The sequence below is a fragment of the Musa acuminata genome, chromosome BXJ2-5 (assembly GCF_036884655.1).
Source record: "Musa acuminata AAA Group cultivar baxijiao chromosome BXJ2-5, Cavendish_Baxijiao_AAA, whole genome shotgun sequence".
In the NCBI taxonomy this organism is placed as follows: domain Eukaryota; kingdom Viridiplantae; phylum Streptophyta; class Magnoliopsida; order Zingiberales; family Musaceae; genus Musa; species Musa acuminata.
Window position 1 is genome coordinate 47,960,780 of NC_088342.1, and position 23,136 is coordinate 47,983,915.

At 42.1% G+C, this 23,136-nt stretch overlaps 4 protein-coding genes across 5 annotated transcripts; 1 reads left to right on the forward strand and 3 right to left on the reverse strand.

The window, feature by feature from the left end:
- Positions 1-638: 638 nt before the first annotated feature.
- Positions 639-8,816, reverse strand: LOC135613191 (uncharacterized). 2 transcript variants are annotated; one of them, XM_065110275.1, is made up of 7 exons: positions 7,487-8,816; positions 5,732-6,149; positions 4,300-4,444; positions 2,647-2,762; positions 2,503-2,581; positions 2,010-2,243; positions 639-1,312 (listed from the first exon to the last, which is right to left on the reverse strand). In XM_065110275.1, exons 1-7 carry the CDS (start codon positions 8,583-8,585, stop codon positions 998-1,000), a joined length of 2,406 nt encoding a protein of 801 aa, XP_064966347.1. In that variant the 5' UTR covers positions 8,586-8,816; the 3' UTR covers positions 639-997. The 2 variants fall into 2 exon arrangements, with proteins under 2 accessions (XP_064966347.1, XP_064966348.1); XM_065110276.1 differs by lacking the exon at positions 639-1,312 and having other exon boundaries at positions 2,026-2,260; positions 7,487-8,729.
- An 889-nt stretch (positions 8,817-9,705) lies between these two features.
- LOC103986079 (probable serine/threonine-protein kinase PBL25) lies at positions 9,706-12,881 on the forward strand. The gene is made up of 5 exons (XM_009403957.3): positions 9,706-10,226; positions 10,971-11,155; positions 11,266-11,455; positions 12,068-12,459; positions 12,624-12,881. Exons 1-5 carry the CDS (start codon positions 10,127-10,129, stop codon positions 12,810-12,812), a joined length of 1,056 nt encoding a protein of 351 aa, XP_009402232.2. The 5' UTR covers positions 9,706-10,126; the 3' UTR covers positions 12,813-12,881.
- A 493-nt stretch (positions 12,882-13,374) lies between these two features.
- LOC135586379 (jasmonate-induced oxygenase 1-like) lies at positions 13,375-15,221 on the reverse strand. The gene is made up of 3 exons (XM_065110278.1): positions 14,645-15,221; positions 14,208-14,538; positions 13,375-13,851 (listed from the first exon to the last, which is right to left on the reverse strand). Exons 1-3 carry the CDS (start codon positions 15,133-15,135, stop codon positions 13,606-13,608), a joined length of 1,068 nt encoding a protein of 355 aa, XP_064966350.1. The 5' UTR covers positions 15,136-15,221; the 3' UTR covers positions 13,375-13,605.
- Positions 15,222-17,293: 2,072 nt separating this feature from the next.
- On the reverse strand, positions 17,294-23,087 carry LOC103986082 (calcium-dependent protein kinase 16). The gene is made up of 7 exons (XM_009403959.3): positions 21,917-23,087; positions 20,628-20,771; positions 20,293-20,445; positions 18,729-18,844; positions 18,478-18,645; positions 17,957-18,187; positions 17,294-17,849 (listed from the first exon to the last, which is right to left on the reverse strand). The coding sequence occupies exons 1-7, from the start codon at positions 22,602-22,604 to the stop codon at positions 17,700-17,702; spliced, it is 1,650 nt and encodes a 549-aa protein (XP_009402234.1). The 5' UTR covers positions 22,605-23,087; the 3' UTR covers positions 17,294-17,699.
- Between the last annotated feature and the right edge of the window lie 49 nt (positions 23,088-23,136).

Below are 23,136 nucleotides of genomic sequence, written 5' to 3' on the forward strand. Positions count from 1 at the left end.
ATCTGACCACCTGCAGTGTGCTTACCTCCGTCTTCTGAGGAACCACTTGAGACACGACGGGCATTTCCGCTACGATGTGTAATGGACGTTATTTTCATTTGTAACGCTTCGTCACCTCTCGAATGTGTCGGTGACATTAATATCCATGACAGTCATTTGACCATTAATCAAGATTATGGACCTTCAAGTCCGGATGATCTTTCATGGATTTTATTTCACACCTTGGGTGATTTATTGTAGTAAAATACAATGAGATAAAATAAAGATGATTTTTCCACTCAAACTACGTATAGATATCGTAATTAGCATTAGTGGTGCAAGAAAAAAAAAATGGAAATACAATAAAAACTTTGCTAGAAATTATAAATATAGACTGACTGTGTGTTGTACTTTGTAACTCACGTTTGACAGATTATAAAGCCATCGTATTTTATTTTAGATGAAACAAAAAATCAAAACCAGTAAGTATGTCCATTTCGATTATTTGTTATATTACAATTAGTTTGTGATAAATCTTCCACACTAAAAGGCACAATTGAGTCATAACTCGCATCCAATCTGATGCTAAAAGAATCATTTCCAAAATATCACCGTGCATGATTAATTACTGTCATCGATCAAATAACAACTACAAATCATGACACCAATAAGATATTGTAATTAAGCATGAACCTAAAAGAAATTAGACCTATGAACATTTTGCTTGAGTTCGATCCATAGGATTTTGTTTATTACACGGACGATCAAGTACGCACCGACAAGTATCCATCTCAAAAGATTCCTGATTGCAGCACCCAAAAAACAAAAACAAAAAAAAGTTGCTGAAGAGCACCATCCGGATATGCACAGCCGGCGCGGTCTATCCAACTTGTCTAGCTCATCATGCTTCTGAGCTGATGATGGATTTCTACGGAAGAAGCTTCAACTCGCTCCAAAGATAACATGGGAGGATATACCAAATGAGGGCTGCTTTACAGGGGAACCAAAATCGGACAGCTCACTCAGGAACATGTTCAGTCTTATCCATTGCCTTCTTCGCTAGCTCGTATCCAGCAAAATTCATCGCACCAAGAGGAGCAATCCAGAAGAACCTCGGAACCGCTCCCTTGAAAAGGCCCAGAGGACCCTCCTTACGAAGAATGGAGAAAGCCACCATTTGCATCGATACTGGCAAGCCCTGTGGTGCCGTCATCATTCGCGTCTTCATCACATCAAAGGGAGTGGTGACCACAGCTGCAAGCCCACCGGACAAAGCCCCCACTGCGACGGTCTCCCAAGGTGCCAGGTCACGGTTAAGAAGGTTCTGTGCAACCTATCAAAGCAATCAAAACCAAACATGCATATTATGCAGAACAAATTTCAGTCTAAGAACACATTCCTAAAAGTGACCAAAGCGTGATTTTTACCAAGACAACAGCAATCAAGTTCTGAAGTAGTTGGCAAATGAAATTCATGACAAAGTTTGTACTATGGTCAGTAATCAAATGAAATTTTAAATATATTAATTCATACAGAAGACTAGTTTAGATGCAAATAATGTAATGAATGATGTATCAGGAGTCCATATGTGAGATCAAGCACTTTGCCTGTAACATCATTGTAAGAGGAAAATTGTTCTATCGAGCAACAATAAGCCACCTTGTAATTCCTTGAGTCAAAGTGTTGGATTGTCTTAAAGGTCCTTGAATGTAACAACTTACAGCATGAAAGTGAGTTTCAAATGCTTTTTTTCTGAAAATTGATATGCACAATATAAGGCCCTAAGCTACTCTTTCGATAAGGTACAACGTAAATTGAATCAGAAATACCGTAATTTTGACAACTGCAGCAGCTAATTCTGATCAAGCAAATGGTTAAAAAATATGAAATATCAACCATAATCAAGTTTCAAAAAATAAATTTAAAGATACATCAGCCGACTCGAATCAATCCCTATCATGCTTGCATTAAAGGAAGACCATCAAATACGGGCGAGCAATTAATAGCACTCAACAAGTCTATATGCTAACCTTTTTGGATTCTGCATATAGGCACATTCCAGCAACATAAAAAGGGACCTCACGGCAAAGTGTGGCACCAGTACCACGAAAGAAACCTTTCAAACCATCTTGATGTAAGGTACCTACAATTGCCTCTCCTACATTATCAAAGATGCCTGCTTGTAGCCGCTGCTTCAAAACCTCGCAAGGGATTCGAACTGCTGTTCCCAAGATTGTGCTGCAAAAGGATGCCATAGATTGCACCTACATACGAATAAGTTCTATTTTCTAAGTCTGCATTAGCAAGTTTATCCTTGATGGATGTTTTTTCTACAAGAAACAAGAATTATTGTTTCAATCAAAATACTGGGAGTGAGATTTAATGCAATTTCTGATTGTAATACTAATACATAGGTGAGAAGGGACAAACAAAGGACCAATGCAAGTGGCCTCATAAAAATAAGTTTTTGGCTGAATCTAATCCTCATAAGAAAGAAAAAGAATATGTAAATATCCATATTACCTGAAGCTCTTGGAGTGTTGGTGCAACATTTATTAGCACAAGCTTGCTTGCTTCAAAGATACCAGTCCTCAATCCATGGCTGTAAAGAAAAATAAAGATAATTTGTCTTCACTCACAATTAACACACAAGAAAAAACCTCCAACCTTGAAAACTGCCCAAGGATTGCTGGTATTGAACCCCTGTATAATCCACGTAGTCCAATTTCTGGAAGCTTTGACACGAGCTCTGGGAATGAAAGGGTTGATGCTTGTACACGTGTCTGATAAAGTACAAATATAAAACAAGTACAATAAATTACATGATAGAAGTAGTGGTAAATTAGAATCAAACAAATGGCATTGAAGATAAATACTTGATCTCGTGATCATATTGTGGTGGAAAAGCTTGCTAATTCTTTTAGATTCTCTTGCTCATAAAATAATTACTTCATGAAGTACTTTAAAAAATACCACTTGCTGAATTCATTAATAAGTGTGGAATGTACCAATAATCCAATTGGCATGGTAAGTATGCTTTCCCAATGGGTGATTAGGTGCATGATCCGAAACCAAAGTTCAGCCGCACATTTTCAAGGTATCTCTATGTGAGCATGACAATCAAATGAACAAACTATACGGATAATCTGTGGATCTTTTTTTGCATAATAATGCCATGTCTTGTATGAAGTATATATTCAATTTGAAACCTCATGCTAAAAATCTTTCTTCCTTTTTTATGCAACCTTAAGCATAACAGATATAAGTTAATCTGTACAGGTTAATTTATTTTGACTTCTTTAAAGTGTGCTTTACATGGTGGTGTATGCTTCTACTTTCTGCAAAGTGACGAGGCAAACCACTCAGCTGGAATTAAAAGAAAAAACAAAACAAAACAAAAGAAGGAACATAAAAGAAGTGATAACCCAAGCTGCTTTGTTGATGCAAAAAACAACTTATCAGCTCCCTCAGTGAGAAAAGGCTCCCAACAAGCTGATGTCTGGTAGCATTCATGTCTCAAGTATCTCCATTAAAACAAACAAATCAAGAGTTATTGATCTATTTCTGTTGGGCTTCCAAGATGACAAAAAGCTTCCATGTGGGCAGAAGTTACACCAAATTCCTACCAAGATGTTTCTGCTTCACCTTTCAACAACTTTCCTGTTGAATTTAATTACATAGGAAACTTTATCCAAAGTTTTATTTGATTCCAAAAATTGTTACAGCTTTCTATCAAGAACCCCATACATGCAGCCAATCCCCTATATCTAGAACCTTACAGCTTTTATATGCGGTTGGCAACAGGATTTTCTTTTTTAACAGAAAGTAGAAGTATACGCCACTTATGTTAAACAGACTTTAAAGAAATTTAAAAAAATTAATGTAGCCAACCCCATCTATCTAGAACCTTACAGCTTCTCCTGACAGAACATGCCACTTTAAATTAGAAGCATATGATTCAAATCATTTTTCATCAATCAAATATGGAACTCTAGAAATATCAGTCAGTTATGAATATCAGCTCTTGTAAATGAAATATGAACAACTTTACTTCAGATCCAATTGACTGAGATCATTCCTCCATATAGTTCAGAGGCATGGATTCAGATAATACCAGCCATGGGTAACACAAAAATACTGATTGGTATGCTAAAAACACAAAAAAAAGAAAACCTCAAGTTAAAAATTTGTAGTATTTAAAAATTTCCTGTATGACAATTTGTTTCTTGAACTAGTTTAAACTGGGCAATTCCAGGAACTGGAGATGGCATGATTTATATTCTAGTAAACTTGTGCTATTAAGTAGGTTGAAACAGTTACCTTCATTGTATCAATAGGATGCATTATAGAAGTAGAAAGTGCACAAGCAAGACCTCCTGCCAAAGCAGACTTTAGAACATTTCCAGTGGATATCTCTACTGGTGGGGGAACAGCTACCACTGTAGCTGCTTCAAACCAGATGTTCCTGCAGATATGAAATTGAGAGCAAAGTCCATCAACCGTGCAACTAGGAACTGACCTTTTGTAAATCACTGCAGAGTAGCAAAACTATAAATTATAGTTTATAAAACTATAAAACTTACCTTTTCATATAAACCGACCTTGTTCAGATTATAAATATGATTACACATAAAGTCTATCAATCAGGTAACCAAACACAGAGATTTGAATTAAATGATCATGCAACAAAATGAGTTCGAGGAATTTGCCTCATATAATTATCATATATCAAGAGTTTCCAAGATTGAAACTATGAACTTAGGAACACGTTGCCCTTTATGTTGGTAATGCTTCTACAAGTACAAGAATTTAGTTCCTCATAATTTTGCCTTTGCATCTTCCCAAGTGTCCAAATTAACAAAGCATTGGCTAGTACAATCTGGATTCTTACATCTATCACAATGCATCCACAAAGGGAACTTATTGATACCTTTGATCTTCGACAAAAAAAATTCAGTTGAGAGACGCGGATTTTTTCGCCTTCAAACTCTAGAACTACCAAAATTCTGCATAGCATATGGAAATAATTGTCACATATAGTTCATAAATTCTCTGCTACCAGTTCTCGTATTTCTTTTTTCTTCCTGCCATCAGGCATGGCATACAATGCCAGCGAGCCAAATCATATCAAAACAGTACATTACTCCCCTCTACTGGGTTTTTTGCGTCTACTCCAAAGAAATTTAACTATGAACTTCAAAATCAACGAAAATCAATTACTGGCCTTTTTGAATTGAATGGCAAGACCAAAATGAAAGAATCTTAGATGTCTGTAACATCCTGAATAAATGTATAATCATTCAGCAAGTAAAGAATTATAGATGCCTGTAAAATCCTAAATAAATGTATTAAAATTCAGCAAGTAACTAAGTTAAAAGACTTCTGTTATATTAATAGATAAGTTTTTGAAAGACGTGATAAATTAAAAGTATTTCTTAGACACAGTCAGAGGCGTTCAAGTTCTAAAGGTATCATAAACAAATAGAGTAGCTCAACTGCTCAAGGCTATTGGTTGTGTCAAGAAAAATCACATCATGGAAGATGAAGAAGAAAATCTCAGAGGTGGTAAAATTCAGCAAAATGAAGACATCACACAACAATACAGAAAACGAAACATGGGATAATCACCTGACATTAACAGCCGAAATATTGACTCAAAGAACATGATATGGATGTCCTATCTAGAAGCTAGTATCTGCACAAACATCTGTATTAAGTTTGAGTCTTCATATGATTGTTAACTGTGCCATACCTAGGATCATCTTCAAGCCTTTCTGAAGGAAGCAACAGCATGAAGTTGCGGAAATGACTATATGAAATTGATCCCTCACTGTCTACATTGAGAGAGCGCATCATAGCAATGGCATTATCTTCACTAGCAGGAAGACCTGCACTTCTTAGTGATGTCAAAATCTGGTTCTTTTGGAGTGTTCCAGACTTGCTAAGACAAAGGGTTGTGTAAGCTCGAAGAATTTTTGGCTCCTTCTGCTCCATCAAGGACAAAAACTGTTTCCACCCAATTGACTTTGCAAACAAGTAGCTTCTTGTACGCCGCAAAAAATCCTTGGCGTACCTCCTTGGCAAGTTTCTCTTTCTCATTGCAATTTCAAGGTCTTCGAGGTTGAGCTGACCATCACCATCTCTATCCAACTCCTCAAAAAACCGCCTTCCTGCAGTAAAAAGAAGGAAGAGACATGAAACCCAGATGCTGCTTAAATCTCACAGAATATCTAAACCAACTAATAGCCTGTAATTATGACCATGAAAACAATATATTTTCATAAGTCTTCGAGGTTGTCAACAAATATACACTAACATAAAATTATTAGCAAAGATAATCTTCACAGGTTGAATCAGGAAAGCAATTGCAATATATATGCTAAAAGATATTTTAGTATCAATAGGGCTAAGTCCTATTCTTAGCCAACTTGGCCTGCAACCCAAACCGAGGACAATCAAGAAAGAAACAGCAGTTTGATCCAACTAGAAATCAAATGACAACTAACCACTGGGAACTATTCAAAGCACAAAAATTTAGCAGGAAATAAAAGAAAGAAAAAATAGAGAAATACGATAAATTAGGAAAGCTATTAGGGAACTGGAAGAAACCTAATATACTTAGCGTATGGGTACTTCAGCTCATAAAAAGACGTGTAAGCCTCTTATAATATCAAAGACTGTTCCTTTTTCTTTTCTTTATTACATAATATTAAGTTATCTTTTTAGTTTGATTAATCTCTTTGAAGTCTATATCTCTCAGTAGAGAAGTAGCAGATAGGGGTGTCATTCCTAATGGCTTAACAGACTCTTCAAACTGGTAGACACCTGCTGACAAGTGCTAGATGGAATACAGTTCGCATAACAAATTTGTAGGAATTTATCTTGTACATTCAACTACATGTCTCTTTCTCTCTCTTGCTATCAAGACCATATGGTGCTTTAACAGACAATATTATCATGCTTAGAGGAGATAGCTTTATTAACAAGTTCAACCTCTAAATTATCTATAGCTTCGTAAATCAGTAAGAACTGTCCTTTAAATTCAACTGCACAATGTCTAGGTGATATTTTCCTTATAAAGTTTTTCACACATGAAATATTGACAGACAAATTATCAAGATTACCAGAAACCCTTAATCGGGCATGTATCATGGGAATTGCACTTAAGAGTGTATTGGTTACTTTTGTACCAACCCAATGTCCTCATGAGCAGGAAATTCAATGAACATGCTTTTAAAGTCACACATATATAAACTTTTAAATTTGTAGCTATCAGGGATTGTTAGAAAAAGTTTAATTTTTTGTTAAAGGTTGGCCAAATTGAAGAACTTTATTATGGTGCATATCATTTTGTGTGGAAACCCACCAGAGCAGGTTGCACAAGAATAAGATAATAAAATTGAGGCATCGGTTCCATGATATGATAAAAAAACACAGTCCAACTGTGAGTCTGTGACCACTAAAATGGTTATATGGTCAAATAAGAAATACTTATCTTAGTATTTACCTTCGACCTCAGCATAACGGAAGAAGTCCTGAACTGAGAACAATTTCTTCTTGTCAGGATAGTCAGTTGCAGACCTCCCCAGCTGGGGGATGAACTCGATCAACTCGGTCAAAGAAACAGTGGAAAGTGTTGATTTTAAGCGCTCAACATTTGACAATGGAATGTTCAATAATCCACTGGCAATATTCTGTGGGGGGCTACTGGCAGTGTCTTCCTTATCACCACTGTTGGCATGATTCTCGTCCTCGGCTTTTGCGGATGGTGTGTCTTCCACGAAGTTAGCTGGTGCCCCTCCAACCCTTGCAAAACTCAGATTCGAAAGGAATCCATCAAAATCTGCCTTCTTTCCATTAATTAACCCGTTGATCATCTTCAAGTGCTCAAATTGTGGAGCCCCGGAAGACTTGGAAGCCACTGGCTGATTACATATCTGAGGGCTGCTGCCCTGGCAAGGCAAATTCAACATTTGAAGATTCTGAACCAAACTTTCCAATGCGATGCAAAGAATCAATTCGAGGGGCAACATTTCTCTGTCAGCCGAAGACGTTTTCTTGGATTTGTCCCAGAACACAATCCTGTATGGAGCTCTCTCGGAAGGTTTCCCATGCCAAGGCTCAGAGACGAAGTCATCGTCATGGCATTGGTCCCCAAAGCACTTCCTAAATGATTTAAGTGGCCTTGGAAATGCCTGCACGAAGCTGTTGAGCATGATCGACCAAGTGACCGCAAAGGGCGAGCAATCCACACAGGATCCATTCTTTTCCTCTTCGTCTCTACCTGTCTTGGATGAATTCCCTCCCCGGCCACGGACGCTGCCCCCGCGGGAAGCGTTTGGAAACAAAGCACCGAGAAGGCCCTGAATTGGGCTTCTTTTCCGCTCCTCGGAAGTCACAACCGTAGCCACCACATCATGGCCCGACTTCCTCTTCATCGATCCATGGCATCTCTTCGGAGACTCCACATTATTGGATCTGTCCGTCGAGTTCAGCCAATGGGACTCCAGATCCTTGGCGGCGCGAAGGAACCCAGACTCCAGCGGGGAGAGCGCATCCCTGAAGGCATGGAGGATAGCCTCCACCGGATCCTGGCCGGAGACCATGCAGAGAGAGCCTCGTGGGTGATCCGATGCTAGGGTTTCCGCCGCCGCTGCCAAGGCGATCCTCGCGACCCGCTAAGGCCCGATGCTTCTCCAAGTGGCATCAATCTCCGAAACAGGGATCGAAGCCAAGCTAGGGCCTCCGCTCCAGGAACAACAGCTGAGACGAGGTCGGAAATGGCAGAGGGACGCTGAGGACAAGGCGAGGCGAGGCGAGTCGATCGAAGGGAGATCAAGAGAATGGAGCAATATTCCACTGCTCGTTAAATCCACCGCGCACGACGACCATGGCGGGGCCCACCGGTGTTAACGTGATTTTATCCATTCATGTTGGGTTGGGGGCTTGCGTGGGTGTGCATTCCGGTCTCTCTTTGGTGGGAATGCGGTGTGTGGATAACGCCTGCGAAAGCTGACGACGGAGCCGAGCAGGCCGAGGACGGGTTGTGTGCTGACGTGTCTCGCCTCGTCGGCTGATACGGCGTAGTACATCGACATCCCATGCCAGAATTATCATCGATAGTTGACACGGATAAGCAATGCTTGGATACATCACGTCCTATCTATCATATATTTTGTTAGTTTAACGCATCCATCAAATAAGACGTTTAATAATCATAACGATAAGACAATTAATTATTACGAAGGCAATTGGCCTCATACGTGAATTGTTCCACCGACCTTTCGTGATTCCCAAGTATGTCTTCGTTGTTGTTCGAGATTAATACTTTCGTATAATAAATCGTCTCGCGAGTTAACTAACTCCCACGTCATGTGTTTTTTGAAGTCAAATAATTTTTACTTAAACATGGGATGGATATTTATCGATCGAACGTACTCCTAATACAATTTTATAGGACCATCCTCGAATCTATTGTGACCTCACCTCACGTATTCCACAACAATCACATCGACGATGAGCATTGGCGTCGCACGAATCTCGAGGTTTGGATATCGAGATCTACGGCTGTTGTCTTGACTTGTTCCCTCTTCCTTTTCTTTTTTTCCGTATTAAATAAAACATATTATGGCTAACGGCATCAGTCGGATCTCTTCTCTCTCCCGCGAATTGGGTTCCATGTTTGGTCCGCAGCGCGGTCAAATGTGTCCTCACCCACCCGCCGCTCCCGGCGGAGCCACCCGTGCTCGTTGCCCGAAAAAGGTGCCTTTGTTTCTCCTTCCTTCCTTCCTTCCTTTGCTTTTGTGTCCCGGCAAAAGATATCCTCTTCGTGCCGACCCGCGTCCCTTGCCGGGATTTCGATCTCTCCCGGAAGGTCTTTCGAGTCTTTCCGGGGGCCCATCCGATCAAACCTCGACGTTTTGATGATCCGAAGTTTGTACAGAGCTTTCAGTTCCGCATTGGAGTTGGAATGAATCTTTTGGAAGATTTCAGGGCTCGGGTGCTGGAAAGTCTTTGATATTTGTCGCCAATTGGATAATTACACATGCCTTTTCGGAGAATGTCACCGATTCGTTGATGGTGTTGTCTTAAACTTTGCTCGGGGATTTGCTGCGGTGGAGGAGAATCGAGAGTGGTGTTCTGCGAAATGAGTTGTTTTCCATGTTTCTCGAGGAGGCACTCCTCGAGAGAGGAAAGTAGTCTGGTCGCAGGTGTCGCCAAGGATAATGAGCTAACCAAAATGCCTGGTGAGCTTTGTCCTTGTTTAAGAGCATACCGCTATTGATGCATGTTAACGTGATTCTTGATTCTACCAAATGATTGTGCAAAAAGAGAAGAAGAAAAAAAAAAAGAAAAGCTTTGTCAATCTTCTTTTAATGTGTTTTTGGTCAAATAGTTCCAGAATGGTATAATATTGACATGATTAACTGAGAACATAACCATATTTTCATCACAATATGATGAAAAGCTGTCTGATATCAGAACATTGATATCCTCCTTACTAGTGCTGCTAGATGCATATAGATGCCAATGAGCTTTTGGGAAGGCTCCAAAGCTTTGCCTTAACAGATGACTCTGGTGATGACAAGCAATTGCTTGTTAATGCTGGATCAGAAAATGCAAAGTTAGGTCGGTCAGAGTCACTTCGAGTCAGCCTGTCGGTTGAAGGTTATTAGCCTGATTCTTACCTTTATTAACCTTCCACTAATAAAACCAAATCAAACTTTAAATCCATCGAATGTTATTGGATGTAGGAAAGCAAAACTTTCTTTTCCTCTTGAGAGACATTTGTTCTGTAATCTCTGTAGTACTTGGGGACAATCTGCCTATCCGAGTGAATTGTATGTCAAAATCGCTTGCCTAGCATGACATTATTAGTGAACACACACTTTAGGGGGTTATGCAGCCAAGAACACAACATCAGTCAGTCAGATACTACTTCTCCTGCCATTACTCTCTTATAGCTTTACTTGGATCATTTCACCATGCAGAGTATCCAACTCAGGAAGCCTCCACTGAAACAACCCAAAATGATGCTGGAAATGGAAATATTGCAGCACAAACATTCACATTCCGTGAGCTTGCTTTGGCTACAAAGAATTTTCGACCTGAATGCCTTCTGGGTGAAGGAGGGTTTGGTAGAGTTTACAAGGGTCGTGTTGAGAAATCCGGACAGGTAATGAAGTCTATCTTTCAGTGTATGAACTTTTTCTTGGCCTTTTTAAGATAACTCTTATCGAGTTATATGACTTTTTCTCATAAGATTCTAATTCTTTTGGAAGTTAGATTGTAGCTGTTAAACAGCTCGACAGGAATGGCTTCCAAGGCAACAAAGAATTTCTTGTTGAAGTTTTGATGCTCAGTCTGCTCCATCATCAAAATCTAGTCAAGCTTATCGGATACTGTGCTGATGGTGATCAAAGACTTTTGGTCTACGAGTATATGCCTATGGGCTCCTTAGAAGACCATTTGCTTGGTACTGTCATTTGAGTAGCTTGGTTTACATCTTCCATCCATGCATGCATATAGTTGTGGCATGTTGGACCTAATCACATATTTCATGTATTTGATTTTTCTTTTCATGAATTGAGCTTTTAGGAAGATTTATTCTAGTGTCCTGCCCTCTTCTATTCTATTATAATTCTTAGCAGGTCTAGGAAAATTTCACCATGTGTCGTAGGTTAAGTTAGCATAAACTGCGATCCAATAGGTAACTTGTGAGGAAGTTCTTTCCTGTTGTATTTGATTTATAAATGAACTAATCCTACACCAAAACTTTTAGGAGTCTTCTTAACTTCAAAATTGACTCCATAGACTACTCGATATTGGTGCAAAAAGACTAGATACTTTTAAAATGACCTGCTCATCAGACTTCAATTATTTGCTGTGACTTCAAATTATAATTCTGCATAGTTAGAAAACCAGTAACAGTTTTTCAACCTTGCTTGTTCTTTTTACAGCTGCTAACACTCTGCTTTTGCTTGTTCTTTTTACAAGGACATGTGGGAAAAAAAGTAACAACTGTTTGAATTTGAAAAAATAAATCTTGATTACTTGGGGAATAATGAGAATATTTTTCTGATTCCAGACATCTCACCTAATCAGAAACCCCTCAGCTGGTATACTAGGATGAAGATAGCTTATGGTGCTGCTCAAGGTCTAGAGTATTTGCATGAGAAGGCCAACCCGCCTGTGATCTACCGTGATCTTAAGTCATCTAATATTCTACTTGACAAAGATTTCAATGCAAAACTCTCGGATTTCGGACTTGCAAAGCTAGGTCCTATGGGGGATAATGTCCATGTTTCTTCCAGGGTGATGGGTACATATGGCTACTGTGCACCCGAGTATGCAAGAACAGGTCATCTGACCTTGAAGTCGGACATATACAGCTTCGGAGTTGTTATGCTTGAGTTGATCACAGGAAGGAGGGTCATCGACACGTCAAGGCCAACAGACGATCAGAATCTCGTCACTTGGGTATGAAATTATCAAGTCTTATCTTTTCTTGATGAAACTTGTTGTAGCTGATACGCATGGAAATCTTTGGAATCATCAAGTATCACATATATCATTGCTTCCTATCATGTTCATTGTTTAGATTATCCATCTTTTTTACATAAACCAACTTGTCTTCTTGACAGGCAATGCCGATGTTCAGAGATCAGAAGAGGTTCCCTGAGCTAGTCGATCCACTTTTACGGGGGGATTATCCAGCAAAAGGCTTGAGCCAAGCAATTGCCGTTGCTGCAATGTGCCTCCAAGAAGAGGCCTCGGTTCGCCCGTTAATGACTGACGTCGTTATGTCACTGAGCTTCCTAACAACAGCATAGTCAGCTTAGCCCTACTTCATCTTCCAACTTCCCATGAACAGCAGAGAGCACATATATTGGTCTGGTCGAAGCAGATGAGAAGGGTGCTGAGGATTGCAGCTGTGGAGGCCGTGGGATCATTCCAGCTCAAGACATTAATGGGGATCCTAAAATGGAAGTGAGTCGTTATGGATCCTATATACGGAGTTTGTTGCCTCTCTGATCGTGTCTCGTTCATCTTAGAACATGATCACAATGATCAGAGACACAGCAGCGGCATGTTGAGTATGATCATAGGGTTTGTGTGAAAACCAGGACTCCTTTTTGTTCTTGCATCCAAGTATGAAGCATACATGTTCTCTGAACAAGGCAACTTTTACCAGCTGTCTATATAAATCCATGAAGGCACTTGTTTTAGACTTGGTGAATGCTTCTTTAATCTGTTAAGAACATTTGATGTTCTTGTTTCAGCAATTATCATGTCAATAGGTAGAAGCAGTGGAACAATCAATATTGCAACAGTAGATGTCCAATAAATCTATGAGCAAGGACAATTTATTTATGCAGATAGTAAATCGTCTGCTTCCTTTATATCTTTTGATTGAAAAATGTCTGCTTCCCTCGGAACAATGACTGCTTCAATGTGTCATGGAAAGCTTCATGTGGAACAACGCTCTTAATCCACAGCTTATCATCAGTATTAGCTAAAGATTATAACACAAACAAGCTCGATAAATGGCATGATGTGCGAACATGAGTATTAGCTAAAGATGGTTCGTTAGGTCACGCTTTGATTAGCTGACGCTCGGATGGATCATATGGCCTTCAATGATTCCACCTGCGTCTTCCCCGTCGGCCCATTCTTCCTGACGTGCATGCGGTACTCGTCGAAGGTCGTCGCCTGGTAGAGCGGCGGCCTCTGCGGCGTCACGAGCTGGCCGACCGGCGCGATCGGCCAGTCGCTCCGCGGATTGTAGAAGAAGGCGAGCGACAGTCTCTCCTGCGCTGCATTCACTGTCACTCGATGTTCCACGCTCTTATACTTTGCGTTACTCAAAATCTGTAGCATTAACACAAGAAATATAAGATATATATATACATATATATATTTACCCACGTATGATTGGAACAAGTGGCAGAAGACACAAGCTGGGTGGTGAGATGGGTCAACGGAATCATAAAGTAACGCTCACAACGAACACCGCAAGAGGAAGGTTGTAAGAGTGAACGAGGAAGGTTGCGGAGGGAAGACAACTTTGCAGACAAGCGTCGTCTCACAGGACATGGTTGAGATATGCTTGCATGTGACTCCAGTTTCCCTGGACGACGTAAAGATCCGCGGGAACAAAACGGCTAAAACTTTGACCTCGAGGAATCGCCGAGAGAGAGAGAGAGAGAGAGAGAGAGCGAGAGCACCTGAATCTGGTCGCCGATGTTGACGATGAAAGCGCCGGCGACGGGCTGGACGGTCACCCAATCGTCGCCTCTCCGAACTTGGAGGCCCTTGACGGAGTCGTCAGCCAGGAGGGCGGTGAGGCCGCCCGGGTCGGAGTGCGGGGAGAGGCCGAGGGTGAGCTCCGGCTGCGGGCACCTCGGATAGTAGTTCACACGGAGGCAGGCGCCTACGTCGTCGCCTCCGAAGGCGGCCTGCAGTTGATCCACGTCCAAGCCCAGGCTTATGGATAGCACCTTCATCAGCGTCCCACACAGCTTCACCATCTCGTCTCCGTACTCCTGCACCGTCTGCCTGTTCAATCACAATCATGCACGTCCATTGTAAATATAGGTCCATATAATTGGGCTTATTCCGTTCTTACTGTCCTGTCATATGAGTTATTGCGCTTGATATGCACCTGCAAGAAGACGGCAGGGCAGGCCATTTGTCTTGGTTCTTAATGGACTCGGGGAGGAGGTGGAGGTAGAAGTAGTCACCCCAATCCAAGATGGCACCTTTTTCGACGCCGACGCGGCTGCCGTAGCCTTCGTAAGTCCTGGGGTTGTTGGCGTACGCTTGCTTCTCCGCCATGGGGAGGCGGAAGAAGCCACGCCATACCTCCCGGACCTTCCTGACCAGGTCCGGGCTCACCCCGTGGTTCACCACCTGGAAGAATCCCCAGGAGCGGCACGCGTCCGCCACGGCGCAGATGGTGGCGCGGCATTCAGCCGCGCCCTCCGCCAGCCCTCCCAGGTCGATCACCGGGATGTGGGGCGTGGCGACGCCTTTGTCCGACGACGGGCGCTCGGACGGCGGCTTAATGTACAGGTCTGGAATCGTCGTCAGAGCGCTGTCCGACAAGGCCTGGACATGAACAACCGGTTCTGGCCATTCCTGAAGGCAGTCCATGAGCTTACTGCAACTCCAAGCTCCAGAAGCAGAGACGATGACAACCCCAACAACAACGGTATCACAGTAGGCGAACTTGTTTGTTTGGCCACAACCATAAGCGTCATCTGGGGGTGCGTATATATAGACGAGGATGGAGAGGGTGAACCGAAGGGAGAGTAGAAATGCCGTGAAAGAGAGGGATTAGTGGTGATGGCGACGGTGTAACGTTTGGCTTGTAATGCTGCGAAAGAGACGCAGAATCAAATGTGTTTAAAATTGCATGCATAAAAGCGTTGTTGCGATTCATAAATGAAGGAGAGATAATCCAGTTGAGGTCGGGGAGATTAGAGCCGATTGGTGTTTTGCTTTGAGCGTATCAACAATTTCGCAAATCATAATGCACAATGAAACATTATCATTCATCGTCCTTTGATTGGGTTGACACACACACACACACAAACACATCATCCACCACCGAGTCATTCGTCTTCGTTGGACATAAACAAAAACACGCAAATCTAATTCAAGCCACAAAAATGATTAATCTCGCTAATTGTCACCGAAAATTAATCTTAGTTGATTCTTCCCTCGTTGTCTAATATAATATTACAGTCATTCATCTTCTCCAGCACGTGTAAGTAGCAGATTCATTGCATCTACGACACCAAGGGAGAGTACGGTCAAAGCTTCGCTTCCTGAGATAGGCATCATCAACTTGCCCATCGATGGTTATCTTTCTGCAAAGCAACGTGTTCTTGATGCGTGTCATTGCGAATGCGGCCGCGCGCGGCGCCAGTGGCAGTGGCAGTGGCCGACAGCCATGGCCAGAGCATTGGTGTGAGAACTCACTCTTCCCGTCACTTCCTCACACCTTTCTCCTGTTCTTCTTCTTCCCAAGCGAGTGGCGACGTGAATATGATGTAGTGAGTGGATATGCATTGAGCCCCTCGGTAGCTTCTTCCTGCTGTCACTTCCACACAGTGCGCTACTAATTAGGGTCGAAAGGGATGAGAGGGAAACGAAAGGCCATGTGTCGGAGCTTATCATCTCTTTGCCACAAAGATAGCAGTGGGGAATTCTAGAAGAACTTCAAATACGAACGCCAGTTGTTTTACCGTTCACTACCGATACATATAATGTAACCGGAACAAATGCAGCGTAGTTTTTGCATCTGCAAAGCAGGACACACTCACGCATGTTACTGCTACGATCTGCACGTTGTGATCCGTAGCTCACAGGATCGACAGGACGTCGCAGAGAGTACGCGGTCCATCTCAATCGGCGTGCCCATCGGTGCTCACAGCTGACACAAGAACATGGCACCATGGCGAGAGAGTCGGTCAGTACGTCATTTGAACTCGTGAAAGTGGCACTTCAAAAACTCCATGTGACTCATTCCAGTTCTTGAACCTTAAAGCTTCGGCAAACTTTCGACGTTGCCGCTGAATTGAATCGCATTTGCGGCTAAGTCAATTTTGCCTACGCCGTATCGTTGTCCTGGGCTACCACTGCCACTAAGGGAAGTCTTCGCCCTCTCTTTCGAGGCCATTGCTCTCTTCGGCGAAGCCCATGGATCATGGCTCAGATCACGGCATGGGAGAGTGCCCCTTCTTTGGGATGCATGTGTGATCACAAAGGACAGCACCATCAATGCTCTCGACCACCACCACCGTAAGAACACTGGAGATGCAATCATTAATTAGCCAGTAAAGTCGATTTCTGGCTCCTCGAGTGTAAATGCGATGTCGATCGAACGTTGGCATTGGATCTCCAGAAAGTACAAATAGTACCATGTATGGGGTGAGGCAGCAAAGTGAGGAGCAAAAGTCAAGGAAAAACCAGTGTGGATCTGCGTGTTGGAGCCTCACACAAAGAAAAAGATGGCAATTATTGTTGCTCTGCGGGTTTTTGTTAATCGAACCTCGGAAAAAATCTTATCAGTATGCTTGTCGTAATCTATTTATGTTCTGCAAAAGCTTGTCATGACAAGTCGCAATACAAAAGCTCAAAACATGTACGACCATCAAAAGTCATTCCACACAAACCCTTATCTTATTGACAACCGAAGCATATTTGTTAAAGATGCAACTGCTGATCTTTAACTAAACGAAATATAAATAATATCCTCAGGATGCAACACAAGCAAACCAGTCTGCTCCACAATACATAAATAAAATACACAAGATACTGGGCTTCACCAACCATTCAAATTATAATTTTTTACATGTCCGTCGATGGACGGATGATCCATACGCATCGATGTGGTGTACCAAGTATCAGGTTTGGTGCTTTAGAATGAAAAGTAATATTGCCTAGAACAGCATATATCTCCGTAAATTTCCGAGGCTCAGCTGGTAGGATGTCCTCTTCTGAACCATGGTCATATTACACAAACAAGCCCCATATGGTACAACACTTGCAGCAAACACAACACATTATACCAGACAGCCTCGATTTCACATGGCAACAAGCACACCACTGCACATGGAAGTCCGCTAACCAAAATAATCAAAATACAAAAATCATTTTGGGCGTAGGAGTGGACCGATTCTCAACAACAGACAAGCAGGGGTTCCATCTGTTCATTCATTGCCCAAGTTTAAGGACCCATCCTTCATTAGTCTGATGCTGAGACTGTTAAATCTTCCTCTTGAGTAGTGCCGTGAAGCCTTTCTCCAATCTGTCCCAGTCTTCATCATTGCCACAAATTCATCGTAGCTGATTCGCCCATCCTGTAAATACAAAAAAATAAAAATAATAAACAATAAAACCTAGCTTGTTAGGAAATGGAGAGGCTGAAGATGAGGCGTCCATGGATGGAAGAGATAGAGATAGCTACCTTGTCAGTATCAACTTCTTGTAAAATGTCGTTTGCAACATCCATGCTATCAGGAGATCCATCTTCTGCTAGTGCCACACGCAGTTCCTCTGGTTCAATAAAGCCATTCCCGTCTTTGTCAAAAAAGGAGAAGGCCCTCCTGATATGCTCATCATTTGCCATTCTTTGTAGATGAAGAGATACAGCTACAAACTCTCCATAATCTAGGGTCCCTTTTCCATTGGTATCAACCTGTTTGGCAAATTTGAAAGTTCAGATTTTGCAGTATAATTCTCTCTGATGAGATCCAGTCCATGTGTTCCGTGAAACTAACTTGGAACTGATTTTTCAAAAAGGTCAATGCCGATCATCACTAAAAACTTTGGAGAGTGTAAGGCAGACCAGACATCAAAGAAAAGCACTGAAATAGATTAACCTTTTTACTTTTGATGCCATTCCACAAATATGAGGCTGAAAATTTTGGGCTTAAAAATATGCGGCTGAACTTCATGCACACATGTAAAATAATAAAATATACTTACAGCTTCAATGAGCATCTGCACTTCAGACTCCATAAGGTGTGAACCAAACTTAGCAAGTCCAGATTTGAGTTCATCATGCGAAACAATGCCATCGTTGTCAGTGTCCATCATCCTAAACATCTCTTTTATGTCTTCAACTTCTTCGTTAGACAAGTGATCAGCAATAACCTATTCAAAATAACCAAAATTAAGATATACACAAATGTGAGAAAATCTTATATATTTAAGCCAGACAATGTGGTGCAACGAACCCTCAATGCTTTCCTTTTAAATCTATTCATCCTCGAAAACTGCTTCAGCCTTGACTTGACAACATCACCAAGTGGTACATTCGGAGCTTTTTTAGCATTTTGAAGCCAAGGATGTTCTGCAAGAATATGTGTACATAAGCATCAGTTCAACATATATGTCCAAAAAAGAAGATTGCACTTGAAATTAGTAGACAAGAGTAGGACATCAAGATAGAAAAAAAGACAATTATAGTTAACACATGATCCCAAATTTTCCATAGCATTTTCATCTAGTGTTTTCAGTACTGCCCGATATGATTTGGTACAGGCGGTATCTACCGATCGGATGACCTATCGATACACGGGTAAACATGAGGGTTTAAGCCTGATACCACGCTTGGTATGGGCCTTGTACCGCCCAGTTTAGCACTTGTACCGGACTTACACCTGGTACAAACAGATAAATATGCCAAGATGATTATCTAGGCAAAAAAACAAGATTGCATTCATCTAATCCTTTGTAAGTCTAATAATTCTCCCACCTTTGGAAAACACACTAAACATGGATATTCAGTCATGATAAACTTCTAAAGAATTATTAATTAGATCCTTCCTTTGGATCCAGCTTCCGAACTTTAGGACTCATTTATCGGGAGGGAATGAGTAAGAGGTGGCAATAATGAGTCTTAAAACCTAATTGTAGAGGGCCACAGACCTAAGGGGTCCTAGAATATTAGTATATGTGCAAGAATTTGTGGAGCTGTCCAAATATGCTCTCTCACCGTGTATAACTTCTCCAACCCAACAGCTTATAAAACAATGGTTTCTTTCAATTTGCAAATTCTGCTCGTCAATGACAATGAGAAACAGAGAGCAGGTAAGGTGATGGAGCATAGCTAATATCAAGTTTGTGAACACTATTATGCAATGTTCAGTTGACAACATAGGACAATTTGTAGTTGTCATAAGCGAGTTGTGCTTGGTTCTTGCTATGCTAAATTGAATCCTTTAACTTTGGCACAGTTACCATATGACTAGAGAAGCATGAGTTGATGAATGGCAAAGAAAATATGTGCCAGATGTTTGACACGGAGATATATCAAGTCAATGCAGAGCGGTGTCCACTTTAGAGTCTCAACTGAGACAGGAGCGACTTCAGTTCAAGTGGCATTTCACTTTCTGATATATAGCCTTTCCAATAAACTCAGATGCAGGCATCATTTACTGCATGTCAGGACATTCATCATTCCTATGCAAGAAGTGTGTTGTCCTTGCAGAGTGAGTCAGTCTATTTTGTTTCTTCTTCACATTCTTACATCTAACTGAAAAATGAATGAAAATCTTAGTTCCTCAATTCAGGTCAGTCATTTAAGAAACTCAAAGCCAACAAATCTAAGTTGTCATGAGATGAACGAATTGACAATGAAATTGGATGGAACCACAAATAAGCAAATGACACCCAAAATAAATCAGAAGAATCTGATGAATTATCTAGATATTTGCCCAAGCATAATTTAACAAAATCATGTACAAACTGGGCCAATGATTTGAATAGCAACTGACATGAACATGCAATGTACCATACCAAGCACTTGCTTTGCCGTTAACCGAAGCTTGAGGTCAGGTTCCAACATCTGCCGAACCAAATTTTTAGCATTTTCTGAGACACTAGGCCATGGTTCACGCTTGAAATCTATAATCCCACGAAGAATGGCTTGTGCAACTCCCTGTTCGGTTTCTGCAGTTTAGACATATATTATATTTCTTATCAGACAGAAAATTTACTTGCAGAATTAACAAGAGATAAACAAATGTATTTAAAAGGCAGTAGATTATATATTTGCAGATGTAGCAGAATGAAGTATCTGAAATATAGGTATATTCAACAATACATGGTGGACTCATTAGTAGAAATCTTACCAGCCCAAAATGGGGGAACTCCACATAGGAGGATGTAGAGAATAACTCCCGCACTCCATATGTCAATCTCTGGTCCATAATTCCGCTTTAGAACTTCAGGAGCCATGTAGTACGGGCTTCCAACAATCTCAGAAAACCTTTCACCTGTAACAGAGAAAAAGAATGCAGATTACTTATTGCATGGATTTAAAATGAAAAGAATGTATGCATTTGCATGATGAAAGGAGCACTCATATTTATAGGCATCGGGCACACCTCACAGTAATTTTGTATGTTAAGAAAAGATCATCCAGGACAATAGAGCAAATTAAAATGGAGATCTGATTTTCTTCCAATCTTTTGACTCGAATATATGTTTGGTCCCTATTGAACGTTTCTGTTGTCCAACCCTTGTCCTCTTCACAGTCAGACATCCCCTACAGTCCAACAGCATCCTTTACACAATTCTTCACATATACACAACAGTCTTATTTGAACTATTTAAGCATCCAAGATATTAGATTCTTCAAGTGCCAATCAACAAAGTCCAGCCTTCGGGGAACCCGAAGTCAAATTCTTCTTATGAGATATCAAACTGAAATTATCATTGATCGGTTGGATGCATCCATCCTAAAATCATAGATCACATAGCCATAAACTAGGCTACCTAGAGAAATAAGTTGAAGGACAAAAGCCAGAATTGCTATGTTGAAAAGCATGGCGACAGAGAATGTGATAACAAAGGTAAGATTTTCAGGATATATTTATCTTAGAACTAGGACTTATTGGCTGCAGAACAAGTGCAACCATGACGGTGATAATCTGCAAGATCAAAGAATACAACACATAAACTAGAATGTCAGAGTGAGACAAGGAAAAGACACAAGTTATGGTAGCAGTGACACAAGGAACAACCCTTACAAGAGTAATCAACAAAGAATTGCTAGGTTGAAAGTGAAGTTTTGGAAGAGCTTTATTCTGCATTGTAGTTTGAACTTCTTTTCTGTTGTTAACCTATTAGGCATAGGTTCACCATTGCCATGGCATAGGACATGTAATAGCATCAACGAGATATACTGGCAACCTTGAACTTGCCAAATTCAACACAACCACAGATATTTCTTCGACAGAAGCATGTGAAGACCAGGATATACTAAGAAATTAAAGCGCCAATTAGGATGGCATTCCATCTCTAAACAAACTCAGAAATTTAGCAGCAGGACGTCTGAAAGAATGGCACAATCGAGCTACTGTAGCACCACAATCAACCAGAAGCAGCGCATACGGATCTGGTGGAGGTGTAGACTCACCAGGCTTAAAGAATATAGACAGCCCGAAGTCGATTGCCTTCAATGGCGAGTTCTCCTTCTTGTTAGCGAACAAAAAGTTCTCCGGCTTGAGGTCACGGTGGATGACGCCATGCCGATGGCACAGCTGCACGACCTCGACGATCGTCTTCATGACGACGGCCGCCGCGCGCTCCGAGTAGTGCCCCCTCGCCACGATGCGATCGAAAAGCTCCCCGCCCTCGCACAGCTCCATCACCAAGTGAACGGCGCCGTCGTCCTCGCACGCCTCCCGCAGGCTCACGATGCTGGGGCTCCTCGGCAGGTGCCGCATTATGGCCACCTCCCGCCGCACGTCCTCCACGTCCACCGCCGTCCGCAGCTTCCGCTTCGAGATCGACTTGCAAGCGAAGAGCTCCCTGGTGTCGCGATCCATGCAGAGGTAGGTGACGCCGAACTCCCCGCGGCCGAGCTCCCGGTCAAGCACGTACCTCTCCTCGACCGCACCCTCCGACTTGGCATCGCTGCTCAGCACCGTCATCCGCTTGGAGTGGCCGCCGCCGCCACCGTTCTGTTGCTGGTGGTGGTCGTCGTCGTGGTCGTGGTTCTTGCCACGGGCGCCGGGGCCGCCATGGTCGTGGCGGGCTCCGGGGAAGTGGGTCTTGACATCCTTCCGGGCCACGGCCGCTGGCGAACGACAGCAGTTGCCCATTCGGGGCTCCGATCCGGCCTCTTTGCTCCCAGAACGCGATCGAACACCGGCGAGATCGCTAGGGTTTCACATAAATTTGGGCTTTTCTTTTTTGTCTCGGGCAAGCTTTAGATTGGGGCAAGCCGAGAACTTTGTCGGTAAATGGGAAGGGAGCAGTGGGAAGGGCAGGGAAGTCGATCGAGAGAGAGGACCGTTGGGTGTCTCCCCCAACGTTCAAAAGAACCCCCCATCATGATGATGGCAAGTGGAGTTGCATCGATATTTTTTGACTCGCTCCAAAGGAAGGTAAGAAGACGAAAGCAGTGTAAAAAGACTGGGGAGGAGCGAAGGCTTCTTTTGCGGGGGTCAGTCTCTGCCTGCCGGATGCGAACCAACGAAAACAAGGAAAAGTGTTTGGTGTGTGGTGGCTTTGTATTCGTGTGAGCAGCTCCTCTTGGTTGTTGCTTCTTGCGTGCGCTCGCCTCCGTCTTCGTCTTCCACAAAGCAAGCGTACCGGAAGAACTCGACCTCTTCTCTGAACCAAAGTATCATG